Source organism: Citrus sinensis, chromosome 9, assembly GCF_022201045.2.
Source record: "Citrus sinensis cultivar Valencia sweet orange chromosome 9, DVS_A1.0, whole genome shotgun sequence".
Classification (NCBI taxonomy): domain Eukaryota; kingdom Viridiplantae; phylum Streptophyta; class Magnoliopsida; order Sapindales; family Rutaceae; genus Citrus; species Citrus sinensis.
This window is the reverse complement of record NC_068564.1, coordinates 22,049,121-22,065,776: the sequence shown is the minus strand read 5'-3', so window position 1 is coordinate 22,065,776 and position 16,656 is coordinate 22,049,121. Positions and strand designations below refer to the sequence as shown.

The 16,656-nt window shown below is 34.9% G+C and overlaps 2 protein-coding genes and 1 pseudogene across 2 annotated transcripts; 1 reads left to right on the top strand and 2 right to left on the bottom strand.

Annotated features, from left to right (window-relative positions):
- Positions 1-16,656, top strand: part of LOC127899676 (probable glutathione S-transferase) — a 68,015-nt pseudogene that overhangs the window by 7,415 nt on the left and 43,944 nt on the right.
- Positions 6,418-6,840, bottom strand: LOC112496433 (protein NRT1/ PTR FAMILY 5.7-like). Its single transcript, XM_025093824.2, has one exon. It carries the CDS (start codon positions 6,838-6,840, stop codon positions 6,418-6,420), a length of 423 nt encoding a protein of 140 aa, XP_024949592.2.
- On the bottom strand, positions 8,105-10,380 carry LOC127899939 (protein NRT1/ PTR FAMILY 5.6-like). The gene is made up of 3 exons (XM_052434088.1): positions 10,134-10,380; positions 9,219-9,733; positions 8,105-8,951 (listed from the first exon to the last, which is right to left on the bottom strand). The coding sequence occupies exons 1-3, from the start codon at positions 10,377-10,379 to the stop codon at positions 8,105-8,107; spliced, it is 1,608 nt and encodes a 535-aa protein (XP_052290048.1). The 5' UTR covers position 10,380.

Genomic DNA, 16,656 nt, shown 5'->3' with positions numbered 1-16,656 from the left:
CAGCCTTTAACTTTCTTTCATGGTATCAGAGCCAACCATGGCTAGTTCCAGTACACCTAATCAAGTTCATTCCACAAACAATCAATTTCAATCTACGCAAACTTCATTTACTTTTGCTGCGACTGTAAACTCGATCGATCGAATTTTCTTCTTTGGCGCAAACAAGTACTGACGTCAATCAGAGGAAATCGACTTGAAGGATTAATCTCAGAAGGTCAGAATATTCCAGAATAGTATCTATCTCAATCAAGAGCTGACAGATCTATGGAGAAGATTGAGAATCCAGCTTATGTTAATTGGAGAGCTCAGGATCAGACTCTGCTTAGCTGGCTTCTTTCAACAATAAGTGAAAGTATTCTAAGCTCAGTTCTCAATTATGATACTTCCTTCGATATTTGGAGATCCATTGAAAAACAATTTAGAGTTCAATCCGAAGCAAAAATAATGCAACTTAGATATGAATTGGACACTTTGAGAAAAGAATCAATGTCAGTTGAAGAATATTGCTCAAAAATGAAAACTCTTGTGAATAAGCTTGCTTGTGCTGGTGATAATATAACTGAAAAAGATCTGTTGATTAGGACTCTTAATGGATTAGGATCTGGTTATTTGGATCTAGCTTCCATAATCATAGCTAATAAAATGAACTTTGATGATGCGTATGCACTGTTGTTGACACATGAAGCTCGATTAGAACAGAATTAGAATCCACAGCCTATGTTTAATGCCAACTATAGTATGGTGAATGCAAATTATGCAAATTCTTCGCATATGAGAGGTTTTCCTAGGAAATGCTTCTAATGGTCAATATGGAGGAAGAGTTCAGTATTTTGGTCATGGTATGTTCTCTACTTCTTATCCTAGAGGTTTTCCAGCTGGTAATGGTGGTTTTGGTAGAGGGAATGATGTTGCAAGTTTTGGCAGAAATCAGTTTCAACATTTTCACAGACCACCACACATCAGAAATATGTTTTCTCACGCACATAATCAAAACAATTCTACTGGTGAACATAATGAACTGACACCTATATGCCAAATATGTCATAAGCAAGGTCACACTGCTGATGCTTGCTGGTATCGATATGGTGATAATTACCTTCTTAAGAATTTTGGCATAGGTAAAATGATGGGATCAAAGGCTGCTTATATGGCTAATTTTGAGTCATTTCCTTATCAACAGTCAACAGAGGAAGATTCTTATGGAGTTGCAGATATTAACTACAGCTATCAACCAGTGAATTACTCACCTGTCTCTTCTTATCAATCTGAAGCTTTTACTTTCTCGGAAGCTTATGTTGCTAACCTTGAAGGCTCATCAGATGAAGGGTGGTATCTTGATAGTCGGGCCACACATCACATTACAAATAACATGGGAAACATGCATGTGAGAGAAGAGTTCAGAGGTGCAGACCAGCTGACCATTGGCAATGGACAAGGTGTGATTATTACTCATATTGGTGATGCTTGCTTTAGCTATAAAAGTCTTAATGCTGCCCACAAACACACACCTATAGCACTTAAGGATATCTTATTAGTTCCTTCTATTACTAAGAACTTAATAAGTATATCTAAGTTAACCACTGATAATAACCTTTCCATTGAATTTGTTGGTAATGTGTGTTATGTAAAGAATTCACTGAAGGGACAAGTACTTCTGCAAGGTCTTGCTGAAAAAGGATTATACAAGTTGCTGTTACAATCATCTCAGTCATCTCCTTCCTCTTTCTTGAGTCAAATTTCTTCAAACAAGCCTCTGTCTATGCTTTCTACATGTCATCTTCAATTTCCTGTTATAACGGATGTCCAGAATAAAGATTCAAAGTCTGTAGCTTGTTATCAAACTGCTGTCAATTCTTTCTTTCCTTGTAATGAATTAGTTAATAAAGTCAACTTGTTTCATAGATGATTTGGTCATCCTCATTATGATGTACTAGTGCATTTACTTAAGAATGATCAGTCTATCAATATCTCTACTTCCATTATTAAACAAGCTGCACAACAAATATGTGAGGTATCTCAAATGGGTAAGGTTCATAGGCTTCACTTCCCTGCAACTAAAACCAAAACTTCCCACATACTTAAACTTATTCTTACTGATTTGTGGGGTCCTTCCCCTTATTCTTCCAGAGTTGGTTATGTTTATTACATCAGCTTTGTTGATGATTTCAGTAGGTACACTTGAATCTATCCACTGAAACTGAAATCAGAAGCCTTACAAATTTTCAAACTCTTCAAACTGCAAGTTGAAAAACAATTCCAGTGTTCCATTAAAAAGTTACAATCTGACTGGGGGGGAGAATATCGAGCATTCACTGAATTTTTGAACCAAAATGGAATTATTTTTAGACACTCTTGTCCATACACACATCATCAAAATGAGGTAGTTGAGAGAAAGCACAGACACATTGTTGAGTTAGGACTTACACTTCTAACTCAAGCTAAATTACCCTTAAACTTTTGGTGGGAAGCTTTCCAAACCTCAGTCTATCATATTAATAGGTTGCCTTTTGCAACTTTGAAATTTCTTACTCCCTATGAAAAGCTCTTCAATCATAAGCCAGATTACAAAATGCTCAAGTGCTTTGGTTGTGCATGCTATCCTTACTTGAGAGATTATAATAAGTATAAGTTTGCCTATCATTCTAACAAGTATGTCTTTATTGGTTACAGTCCTTCTCATAAAAGGGTATAAATGTTTGCATCCATATGGTCAGGTCTATATAGCTAGACATGTCATATTTGATGAGCATTCCTTTTCTTACTCATCAGATTCTGTTTTCACTTCAAATAATTCATGTCAACCTCTGTCATTTACTCCTCAACAAGTGTATCATCTATTCACTTTGTCAATACCTTCTAATTCAAATGACAGTAACTCTTATAATCCTGTTTCTGTAAGTTCTACCAGCAGCAGTTCTCATCATTCAGTGAATCATACACATAACAATGACTCTCAGCCTTTGCCACAAATATTTGAGCCACATACAGAATCTCATCATTCCCTGCCTACTCAATCATTCACTACCAACACACTCTCTCCATCACAAATTTTACCAAACATCATTCCACACACTTTTGCTCCAGAAAATACACAACAAATCACTACACTAGCAAACACACATTCCACGACCACTAGAAGCAAAGCTGGAATCTTCAAACCTAAAGTCTATATTGCAGCACTTGTTCATAAAGAACCAGATTCTGTAGAAGAAGCTATACAGGATTCTAAATGGCTTGAAGCCATCAAAGAAGAATACAATGCTTTACTCCATAACAATACATGCTCTTTGGTTCCAAGGTTAGATGGTCAGAAGGTTGTTGGTAACAAATGGGTGTATAGAGTTAAATATAATTCAGATGGAAGCTTAGCCAAGTACAAAGCTAGATTAATAGCTAAGGGATTTCAGTAAATTGAAGGGGTCAACTATTTTGAAACATTCAGCCCAGTGGTGAAATCAGCTACTGTTAGAGTGGTAATCAGTTTAGATGTTATGAACAAATGGCATATAAGACAGGTAGATGTAAATAATGCTTTTCTTAATGGAGAGTTGACAGAAGAGGTATTCATAGATCAACTAGCAGGCTTTGTTGATGATAAGAAAAAAGATTTTGTGTGTCAGCTTCATAAGTCACTCTATGGTCTTAAACAAGCTCTAAGAGCTTGGTATGAGAAGCTGAAGAGTTGTTTACTGCAGTGGAATTTTGTAAACTCAAGAGTTGATCCTTCTCTATTCATAAAGAAAACAAGCTCAGTCATGATAATGATATTGATTTATGTAGATGACATTCTAGTTACAGGGCCAAACAGTGCAGAATTAGAATCCTTTATAGCTGAGTTCAGTAAAGTTTTTGCATTGAAGGATCTAGGTAAGTTGTCTTATTTTCTGGGCATAGAAGTGTTCTATGATGCAGGCTGTATATATTTATCACGAAGGAAATACATACGAGATCTGCTATCCAAAGTGCAGTTTCTTGAGTGCAAAGGTACTGACACACCCATGAGCACTGGTCTTAAGCTACAAAAGGAAACTCAAGGTGCTCCTACAATGCAACACCTTCTAGCTTGTAAAAGAGTTCGTAGATATTTGAAATCTACTCCAAATTTTGGACTCAAGTTTGTTTAACATGAAGAGATGAAGATTACAGGATTCACTGATGCAGATTGGGCTTGTGATCTTGATGATAGAAAATCTATTGGTTCTTATTGTGTTTACTTAGGGAACAATCTGATATCCTGGTCATTTAAGAAGCAGTCAGTCATTGCTCGATCAAGTGCTGAAAGTGAATATAGAGCCTTAGCTTCAGCTAGTGCAGAGATAAGCTGGTTACAATCCTTATTTTCTGAGATTGATTTGTGTTGCACAGAAATTCCTACCATTTGGTGTGACAACATTAGTGCCACTGAATTAGCTCGCAATCCTGTCTTTCATTCACGAACAAAACATATCGAGCTTGACATTCATTTCATCAGAAATAAAGTGATTGCAGGGGAGCTGACAATTTAGTACATTCCTAGTGAAGAACAGATAGCTGATATCATGACCAAGCTTCTCTCTTTGGTTCACTTCAACTATCTAAGGAACAAACTCAATGTGCAGCCTTGCCCCTTGAGTTTGAGGGGGGCTGTTAAGGAAGCTCATTGTGCTGAGTTTATGAAGAACATGAAGGCAAAGAAGTTCTCAGTCTTAGTCAGTGAAGCAAGTCAATAGTGCCAGCTCATTAGTGCCAGATCAGCAGAATTAGTTACGGGAATTAACTAGTCAGCATAAGTTGTTAATGTTTGTTACTAGTTTCTTTAGCATGTGTATGTAAATATCTTCAAGTATATAAGCTGTAGAAGTTCAGTTGGTATGTAACGAAAACGAATTAAGAAATAAGAACCTTGATTTTTCCTCTGTAAATTTTCTCTTGAAACAAACAGCCTTTAACTTTCTTTCACTTTCCAAAAGAGGGTTGGTGCACTATACAAATTTAAATTTGAACAATATTTAATTTTTTTGGAGTAATCACGAGAATAATATTTCTGCTTAACCTCAACATCTTGTTGAAAAAAAGCTACGGATCCCATCAATGGCCTGATCCAAAATGCTTGTTGGGATTCCATGATTGATCACTTGAAAGAAACCCCACTTCTCACAAGCACTTCTAATTTGGTCAATTACCTGAGAACGCAAACTTGAATCCTTGAGTATTCTTTGAAGGTCTATGATAGGGATGCTGATTTTGGGGTCCCTGCAGATTGGCTTATCATCAAACTTATGTTTAGTGTGACGATCTTGAATGATGATCTGTGGAATGGTTGTGATCCCAGCATCTACGAGTCCCTTAACACCAGCTTTCGTGTCATCAAAAGCTTTCAACTCGCTAACTCTGTCACAAGTAATGCTTCCCATTGCTTGGTGAATTATCTTTTACCTGGTGAATTATGAAGTACAAATGCTGACTTGCGGGTGATTGCTTTTGGTATATGCCGTTTATATGAATATGATTCCTAGCTTGCCACGTGCAACATGTTGAAATATAGCGATAGCATGAAGATGTGGAAATTTGTAAAATTTGATCCTGCGTTATTTATCATGATTAAATTAATTATAAATTATCAATAATAGTCAATTCCGGGGACCACCAATTACTGGGTGGCACATCACAATAATAAATTATCAATAATAGTCAATTCTGCATTATTTAATATTTATGTGGATAAAATTTCAATTAGCTACACTACATTGTTGTTTGATAGTTAACGGTTCACCTTCTCCATTTGTAAATATTATTATGGACTTATAGTGTGGCTTAAAAGCTAGATCTTAAATGAAAAGAAAGCTTTAATGGTGAAATAAAAATTTAAATAAATGATAAAGGGATTAAAGGTTAACCTAATGTTAACAAAAATAATTGTAAAATATACATGTTTTATCATGTTAATTGATGTTTTTCCAGTATGCACATAAAAAAGATCTATTTTACAATTGTTTCTGTTGGCGTTGGGGCAGATTTTTTTTTAGTCTAATTAAGTATATCATAAGTTAATAATAGTGCGTATTTTAACTTTAATAAATTTGGCCACTTAGATTTTTAATTCTGACTCCTTCCCTAATCAATCAAGAAAAAGAATGCTTTTCTCCATAAAAATTAAAATAGAAAATTCAGCAAGGACATAACTGCGGAGATGTTTGATCCTGGATTTATATATCAAAGCAACATCAAAATTATAATACTTCCTTGCCACCGAGAAGAGATATATTCAAGAGCACTGGCCTTATAAAGCCTAAACCATACTAAACTACCTACATGGAATCTAATGCGTACATGCAATGCTTTCTAAAGTGAAACTGTCGCTTGAAAATAGAATTCATGTTCAGCAGCCTCTCTCTATCCGGGCTCCAATTTTATAACAAGGCAGCTAAATAAGATGATTTAGATGGCATCGGCATCTGTAGTATCGTTTGTCTGTAGTCCCTCATTATCTACGATCTGATCGCTCCCTATAGTATTGTTTGCCTGTAGTCCCTCATTATCTACGCTCTGATCACTCCCTATGTAGAGAATCGACAAGAGCAAATTGAAGCACACGTTCACAGCACTAATAACTGTTAAACTCTTATAGTACTTGTCAAGCCTACTATCATCCAGGGTTTCAGCAAAGTCGCCTTTGTTTGCCAAAATGAAAAAGATGTTAAAAATGCTTCCTATTCCGACGAAAAAATAACTTATTGCTGATACATGGTACTCCATCCGTTCAGGAAAATGAGAGCTCGAGTATTCATCACATCCATACCAGGCAAGCCCTTCCATAAGACCTAATAGACAGAATTGTGGAACAAGCCAAAACATGCTCATATTTTACAGTAAATGTTAAATTTCACAGCATGTAAAATATATATATATATATACACACACACACACATACCTAATAAGAGGATATTAGGAGCTTTACCCTTATAAAAATAATGCTAGAGATCTCAATAGTTAAGTTACAATTGATGTGACATTAATTCATTTTGGCTCCACTTTGATTATAATAATGATTAAGAAAAGCATTTCTAGGATCATAATGTCATGCTATACAATTAGTTCCAACAATTTTCGTTTCAGGCATTGGGGCTATTGTTCTGTACAGCGTCCAGAGAATTTTCAGAAACCAACTTTGAGCTACTCAACATGATAGGAATTATCCTGTTAGCAGTGGGTGAAGTTGGAGCGGCGCCTCTTTTGGGACCATTTCTTGCCGATCAATTAAGAGAACATGGTAAAGGAGGGAGAACAGAAAATTCAAATGAGGATCAAGTAATGGCTCAGAAAAGAGTGTGGTGGCGGTTTGCCTGGTGCTGTGGTTCAGCTGCGGCATTCTATGCAAATAATATTAAGACATGGAAGAAGACTTTCATGTTCACATTGTTGTTTATGGGGGGCAGTTTGATCCTCTTGTTGTTGGGTATTCCCTTTTATCATAGTAGACAAATACCTCCTATTGACCGTTTTGCTATAATCCGCGTTGTTAAAACCTCCCTGAAGAAAAAGCATCTCAATTATCCTCTTTCTCCGGAGCTGTTCTTCAGTAATGATGAGGGAAACGTATTACACTTGTCACCAAGAATCAAATTACTCAGGTATATGCCCAACATGTATACACCCACACCCGGCCCGTGGTCTGGCAAAATTGTTGGGGAGACCCTCTTATTTTTATTAATAATTATATAAACCTCTTTATGGACACATTAATACCCTTTTGTGTTCGGGAATAGTCACACCGACCTCCAAGATTTGTCCAAAAGGGCGTATTTATAAACGCGTCTGTGTGATCATTTTGCCAAACCATGAGCTGTCGCTTTCTCTTTTCCTAAAAAATTACCAATAAATTAATTCTTTGAATTGCAGATGGATAGACAAAGCGGCAATTATAGAGACATCAAGTACTTCTAACGAACAAGAAGAGGCAGGCACACTTTGCACTGTGGCCCAGGTCAGGGAGTCAAAATCTCTTCTTAATGCGTACATGCAATGCTTTCTAAAGTGAAACTGTCGCTTGAAAATAGAATTCATGTTCAGCAGCCTCTCTCTATCCGGGCTCCAATTTTATAACAAGGCAGCTAAAAAAGATGATTTAGATGGCATCGGCATCTGTAGTATCGTTTGTCTGTAGTCCCTCATTATCTACGATCTGATCGCTCCCTATAGTATTGTTTGCCTGTAGTCCCTCATTATCTACGCTCTGATCACTCCCTATGTAGAGAATCGACAAGAGCAAATTGAAGCACACGTTCACAGCACTAATAACTGTTAAACTCTTATAGTACTTGTCAAGCCTACTATCATCCAGGGTTTCAGCAAAGTCGCCTTTGTTTGCCAAAATGAAAAAGATGTTAAAAATGCTTCCTATTCCGACGAAAAAATAACTTATTGCTGATACATGGTACTCCATCCGTTCAGGAAAATGAGAGCTCGAGTATTCATCACATCCATACCAGGCAAGCCCTTCCATAAGACCTAATAGACAGAATTGTGGAACAAGCCAAAACATGCTCATATTTTCCAATTGTTTGAGCTTTTCCAACCTGCGAACCTCAACCTGCCATGCCACTACACAGCAAACTGTAGTCATCACCATTCCAATAAATGTTCTCAACACTTGAGCTTGTCTCTTTTTAGTTTTTGGAACAAAATTGGAAATTAAATTTTTTGACAGATAAGAGATCGTTGCACGAATTATCCCTTTAAAAGTTCGTAGAAAGATTAAGTATCTTTCAGAAATCATGTTGGCTCCCTGCCCAGGAAAAAATGTATTTCCTGCTGACAGAACCAATCCAAACACAATGAAGCTAGACCACAATGGCAACAATTTAAGAAGAGATTTTGACTCCCTGACCTGGGCCACAGTGCAAAGTGTGCCTGCCTCTTCTTGTTCGTTAGAAGTACTTGATGTCTCTATAATTGCCGCTTTGTCTATCCATCTGCAATTCAAAGAATTAATTTATTGGTAATTGTTTAGGAAAAAAGAAAGCGACAGCTCATGGTTTGGCAAAATGATCACACAGACGCGTTTATAAATACGCCCTTTTGGACAAATCTTGGAGGCCGGTGTGACTATTCCCGAACACAAAAGGGTATTAATGTGTCCATAAAGAGGTTTATATAATTATTAATAAAAAAAGAGGGTCTCCCCGACAATTTTGCCAGACCACGGGCCGGGTGTGGGTGTATACATGTTAGGCATATACCTGAGTAATTTGATTCTGGGTGACAAGTGTAATACGTTTCCCTCATCATTACTGAAGAACAGCTCCGGAGAAAGAGGATAATTGAGATGCTTTTTCTTCAGGGAGGTTTTAATAACGCGGATTATAGCAAAACGGTCAATAGGAGGTATTTGTCTACTATGATAAAAGGGAATACCCAACAACAAGAGGATCAAACTGCCCCCCATAAACAACAATGTGAACATGAAAGTCTTCTTCCATGTCTTAATATTATTTGCATAGAATGCCGCAGCTGCACCACAGCACCAGGCAAACCGCCACCACACTCTTTTCTGAGCCATTACTTGATCCTCATTTGAATTTTCTGTTCTCCCTCCTTTACCATGTTCTCTTAATTGATCGGCAAGAAATGGTCCCAAAAGAGGCGCCGCTCCAACTTCACCCACTGCTAACAGGATAATTCCTATCATGTTGAGTAGCTCAAATTTGGTTTCTGAAAATTCTCTGGACGCTGTACAGAACAATAGCCCCAATGCCTGAAACGAAAATTGTTGGAACTAATTGTATAGCATGACATTATGATCCTAGAAATGCTTTTCTTAATCATTATTATAATCAAAGTGGAGCTAAAATGAATTAATGTTACATCAATTGTAACTTAACTATTGAGATCTCTAGCATTATTTTTATAAGGGTAAAGCTCCTAATATCCTCTTATTAGGTATGTGTGTGTGTATATATATATATATATTTTTTTTTTTTTTACATGCTGTGAAATTTAACATTTACTGCAAAATAATAAATTTTTAATTTAGCCCAAAGTACTATAAAGTCCTGGGTCCGCCCCTGAATATATATATTGCTTGCAATGATAGACATATGTTTTAATTTCGTCTCTGTTTAGAAGTTTAGCAAATTCAAAACATATTAACTTACAAGGATGTAGGAGACAGTTGAAAAAATGAGGATTCTGAGAGGACGAATGGCATAACACGAAATCCAGGCGGCAACAACCGTAAGAGTTGCTAATATTACATCCTGAATACTCGTAAATATTGCAGCTTTCTGAAGTGTGAATACTTTTGAATATTCGGAGTTGGAGAAGTAAGTTATCAAGACGCCCACTATAGCCAAGTCTACGAGTTTGCGGCTTATCAACAAACCTGGAATCAAAATAATCATTAGAAAAAATGTTCGTGCTCACTAAAAAAAGCTTACACATGAGGACTGCAAGAACAACGTGAGAGAACTATTGTCATGTTTTATAATTTAGCCCAACCTAATCAAAGATCTTAAGTACACCTCTCTTAACTGAAATTATTCTAGGGGATTATCTATTTAGGAATCTCAAAGTTCATGAGCTCTTAATACATACACACATACATATACATACATACATCATCATGTTGTTAAAGTAATGATGTTAGTAAAATACAAAAAAAATATATGTACATGTATTAAATTGTATGATTTAACAGAATTAGTACAAATAAATAAATTACATGATTTTGTAGTGCATTGAAAATTAATTTTATTAAACTATACAATTTACTAGTGTGTCTCCATTAAAAAAAATAAAGACCCTCATATATATATATATATATATATATATATATATATATGTATACAAGTTTATGTTCTGAATAAATACATTTTTAAAAGATAGGATTACCTAAGGCCCCACACGCAAAATTACCTGACAGAAATGCAGCAGCCTTACAAAAGCAGACGTAATATCGTACCCAAGTTATGAACCTGTTTTGAAGCTTCAACAGCTGAGAAAATGGAAACATTGTAGTTTCTGAAACTGCTTTTATCTGCAAAGACTTCTACTTGTGAGTTGTGAATCCCGAGACGATGAAGATTTTGTAATTATGCCAAAGTCTTTTAGGTAGTTTATTCAAATTAAAAAATAATAAGTCGCACTTCAAGACCACCTATTGGTCACATCAAGACCACCATTTGGTCACATAAGTCTTCTTTTTTTTCTTCTAACTTTAATCCAGCTAGTCAGCTACGGTCCAACAGGTGCACCGTGCCCTCTTTTTGACAGCACCCCTTACTTTCTTCTATATTTACAGTTTATTAAAGTAATTTCTTTTTCCTCTTTCTTTCACCCCTCACCTTTACAATCTTCCAATTTTTTCCATTTTCAATTAAACCTGTAATCAACCAATTGCAAGCAATAAGAAAAAAGTTGGCAAGCTATTTGCTCTATAATACACAAGTAATTAGGGGTGGGCAAAATACCCGACCCGATCCGACCCGAAAAATTTCAGGTTCGGATTGGATCGGGTTATTAATATAATCCGATCGGATGAAATATTACAAACCCGATCGGGTTGTGATCGGATCGGATAAAACCCGATCCGATCCGAAAACCCGATCGGGTTGCTAAAAAAAATATATATATATCTATGGCCAAACACACACACACGGCACACAGCACACCACACATAATCACACAAATCAGTGAAATCACATACTCAAAAGGTTACACTTTACAGTTTACACAAACACAAAACACACAAAAACAAAAAAATCACAACACCCAACCCGTGAACCCACCCTCAAGAAGCAAGAAAACATTCTCTCCTTCCCGCAATCTGCTGCTGCCGTGTTGCGAGTCCGGCCATCTGCTGCTGCGTCAGCGATCTGCTGTTGCCGTGCTGTTGTCATGCTGCTGCCGTGTTGCGTCCAGCCATCTACTGCTGCGTCCACGATCTGCTGCCGCCGTGCTGCGTCCACGATCTGCTGCCGCCGTGCTGCGTCCAGCCATCGCGAGGAAACTGCTGCTGCGTCCACGATCTGCTGCCGCCGTGCTGCGTCCAGCCATCGCGAGGAAACTGCTGCGCGTCCAGCCATGCGCAAGCTGCTGCTGCACGCCCACCGATCTGCTGCCGAAAACCCAGCCGCCGATCTGCTGCTCCAAGGCTCAAGCTCCAACCCGACCCGAGTTTCTCCCTTAGTCCCTTATGTGTTTTGAATTTTGAAGCTTTCATGGTGTATTGGTATATATGTTTTGAATTGACCCGTTTAATTTGACCCGAATTGGTTTAATTTGACCCGAATTTAATATGATCCATTTTTAATTCGAACCGATTCAACCCAAATTCAACCCGATTTTTTACCCGATCCGAACCGATCCGAATATATATCGGATCGGATCGGGTCGGGTTGTAAGTTCGGGTTGTATTCGGATCAATGTTTGCACAACCCGAATAACTCGAAACTCGATCGGGTTGACCCGAACCCGATTTTGCCCACCCCTACAAGTAATAATGAATTGAAGTTTTTATATAAAAAAATTACATAGATGTAATTTTTTTACGCACACTATTTATCATCTACAATGAAATTAACATGTAAGTAAATTTATTTTTTTATCTTTTATTATATGTATTCTTCCCCTTTCTCCCCCGTATGTCTTTTCATTTTCTCTTTGAATAATCTAACCTAAGGCTTTCTAATAATTGGTTTATTGTTATTATTTTTATAAGTAAACCTTCTCTTTGTTATGTCAATAGGTTTATTTTATAAAAAAAAATTCGTAAATGACCAAAAGTGAGAACCTTAATAAAAATTCAAAACCTATCTTAGTTTTTGTTGTCTTTGTTGATGCATCTTGCATGTTTGATGTCTTAATTATAACTTGTGAGAGTAAGTACTGTAATACAATGATGATTAATGATTATTACTAAGAGTATTCAGAGAAAAAGAAGTTGGTGTAAAATTTTATAAACTTTGAGTTTTCTAAATTTTCACTAAACAATAGGGATTGCATTATTAATAACTAAATAAACACATCCATAACCTTGAAACTACATTTGTGTAAGTTCTTTCTCTTTGTAATGGTTACGAAGACTGACAATTTTCTATTGAAGTTATTTATACATGTATTTCTTTTTCAGCATGTAATACATTTAGGAAATGAGTAATGATTAAGTACAAACACTTTTAGATAAACAATGTTGTACGAACTTATGTGATATTTTTTAGAAAAAAGGATCTGAACATCCTTAAGATTTTAAAAAATGGTCATTTATACTTTGAGTTTTCAATACAGAACATCAAGACACTTTTTTACTATAGTATTCTTAATAGATAATAACAAAAATTATTGAATTTAAACATTTTAATAAATATAAATAAAATTTAAATAGTTTAATATGTCTAGTAGACTAATAATATTAGAAATTTCTAGTAGACTAATAATATTAGAACATTTCTTAATATGTAAATAATTTTTAAAAGATAAATTAGTATATTTATTTTAATAATATATTTTTACTTATTATAAAAATTGTAAATAAATCTTTAGGTTAGATAGATTTTAAATTTAATAAAATACATGTCATGTACTAATAATATTAAAACTATTTTATATAATATTGAAAATAATTTAAATTTTAAATTTTAATATTATCTTTCGATTTATTTTGAAATTTAGTTTAATATAATTTAATGTTGTAAAGTATTAAAATATTTTAAAAATATTGAAATTATTTTAAAATGTATATATTGTTACATTTATTTTAATATTATACTTCTATTTATTATAAAATATTAAAAATAATATTTTAATTAAAAGGGAGTTTTGGTGTCTCTTACTGAAAAATAGAGTGTACATAATCATTTTTTCAAATTTTAAAGGGTGTACATGTCATTTTTCTTACTTTTTTATAATCAATTGAATAAAAAAAAAGTCATCTGGCCACATAAATTATTTCTAATTTATATTTTCAATCAACAAATCATAATGTGTCATATCTATTTGTATAAGCATTTATGAACATAAAAAATTAAGTTTAGGCACTAGTCGGGTTGGAAATCAACTCATCCAAACCCATGTATAGTGCTAGTTGGGTGAGTTGGACTTATCTCGAAGACCCATTTTCTGTCTTTGAAATATCAATATGAAATTAAAATAATTAAAAAATAATTTAATTGAAACAACTAAAAATAGAATACAAAATTACAAATAATAACTATCCCTGAAACTTCATTGTTAATAAAAATAATTATTTGTATAGGATCCTAATTACACCATAAAAAGTAATAGGATGAATTCAAGAGTTGGGTTTGAAAATTTTCAACACCTAGTAAATATAGTGCATTTTCTCCACCCCTATGAAATTAGGGGTTGGCTTTCTACTTGATTTTAAGTAGAGAAAATGATCAATCCTACCTTATTGTTTGTTGAAACTATAGGGTGAATTTAAGAGTTGGGTTTGAAAGATGCAATATGTTCATATGTATATATGAACATATTGCATCTTCACTATCTTATCCCCAGAATTTTTGCACCAAATCATGGTACAAGAATAAAAATTCGCAACTCGAATCAACAAAGTATATCACTTAAGTTATTCTGCAAGCCGCCAAATTGGAAAATGTCCCAAATAATTAATTAACCACATCGACTTGATAGCTTAACTTTTTCCAACGCTGAGAGTCCTTCATTCTTCCCTATTGAGGATTGGTTATTGTAAACGTCTGTTGGAGTAACATGGGGATAGTGCGGATGATTTTTTTCGGATAGCAACTATTTAATTGGACCATATTGTCTCGAGCAACTGTTGTTCATATAAAAAACTTCCAATTGAAATCGTTGAGCCTCGCCTTCTTGACAACACTCTGTGATAGGCACTCTTGAACGCGACACTGGTAATTAGCTGCATAAACATATAAAAGAACACTATAATTAAGTTATATGATGGATTCATAATAGTCAAAGTTGTGCATAACATCTACTTGCCTGCATCATGTAGCCTAAGTTTACAACTAGAGCCCCGGAAACTGGGGTAATATCAAACCATTGATCTTCACAAAAGACTTGGAGGCCACAATTCGATCTTGTATGAGCATAGTGACAAATCCAGGGTCAGAACGTATTGTTACGCCAATTGTCAATTTCGGATGAGGGCTTTCTGGGTAGTGACTATTCCTAATAGTCATTTCCTCTACAGAACCTGTGTCTTTCAGGTAACTGGGGCCAAACCCTAAAGCTTCAGACAAAAGTTCAAACAGAGTGAATTAGCAATTGACGTTGTTGGAGAAAAATCAATTTTTATTTTTTTTAAAAAAAAAACTTTTTAGAGTCGATCTCATATAATATATAAGAATTCATAATTTAGAAATTATACCTTGAAAATATGAGAAAATGAACAATCTTTGCTTTTTCTACTGAAGTGAAACAAGGCTCCCATATCACGATTTGTCACCACCACACCTGTTAGATTACAATCTGTCACCACCACGCTTGTTAGATCACGAACTATCACCAATGATTTTCTAGATTATGACTCAGGTTTGATCTGCACTTGACGTGTGGGTGCTTTTATCACTACCAATAGCAACTAGTATGAGAAAAATTTTCTCTCAAGATTAAAGAGAAAAATTCTTTTTCTCTTATCTGTATAATGTGGCCTTATATCTTTTCAAGAGAAAATAAGCCCTTTTATATCTTATCTAGTGGAAATCCTAAGCTCTATATTTTTTATTTTTTAATTCTATTAACACAAGGCCCCTTACACATAAGCATATTACATGGAGCCTCCCACTAAATAATATATTTAGGCTTTTAACCCAAATAGCTAGTTATTTTACTTATTAATCCAGTAGCGGCGCAGTCAATTAAATGAGCTAACCCAAATATCATTTGAGAACATACAATAGTGGCTACAATAATTAGGCATGTAATCAAACTAGCCCAATTATTTAATTCTAAATCTACTCCACTAAAAGATTGGAACTGACCTCCACAATTGTATGCTTGAATAATAATTCATCCCAAACAACATTGATTTCTTTACTGCACAATCTTTTGTACCACATCATTAATTAAATTGATATCTCACCTGTCCAATCAATTTAACTACATTTTGTTCCTTGATTCTTACTGGTTTTCTCTAATGATCATTTTCAACATACTAAATATGTCGACACACTCTGACCAAAGAATTCTATGATCAAGTGCCGAAAACCCATCAAGAGATGTGTTGTACAAATTCTATATTGTCAATTTATAACTCCAATACTCATAATTGGTCTCATCAAGATACCGGATAATCTTGACTACAAGTATGTGTCGTGCCCATTGGTAATTCAAATGGAATAACAATTATAATCATGAAATCATAATTAACTCAAGATTAAGATTGCAGTAAAATCCATGTCTATGAGATTTAATAAGTCTGACAGTAATTACAAAGTTAATTAAATCTCATATGTTATCTTGTTCAATGTAGTCTTACTACATCAATAAATTTTTACATGAATAAGACAAATCATTCAATGAATTCATTACAGTCTATACCTAAATAAAGTGCCCAACTTTATTTATCAACTGCGAATTAAATTTATTTAATCATAAGATAACTTGTATTTATGTCTTCTGTAATCCACATGGTGATTCTTGTGCAAATTTATTGAACTCGCAAGTGCACGAATATATTGT

Excerpts from the sequence above, each read along its gene's own strand:
- LOC112496433 (XM_025093824.2), bottom strand. The coding sequence starts at position 6,840 with ATGAGCATGTTTTGGCTTGTTCCACAATTCTGTCTATTAGGTCTTATG.
- LOC127899939 (XM_052434088.1), bottom strand. The coding sequence starts at position 10,379 with ATGATTATTTTGATTCCAGGTTTGTTGATAAGCCGCAAACTCGTAGAC. Across the intron at positions 9,734-10,133 it reads CAACTGTCTCCTACATCCTT|GCATTGGGGCTATTGTTCTG; the intron begins GTAAGTTAATAT and ends TTTTCGTTTCAG. Across the intron at positions 8,952-9,218 it reads CCCAGAATCAAATTACTCAG|ATGGATAGACAAAGCGGCAA; the intron begins GTATATGCCTAA and ends TTTGAATTGCAG.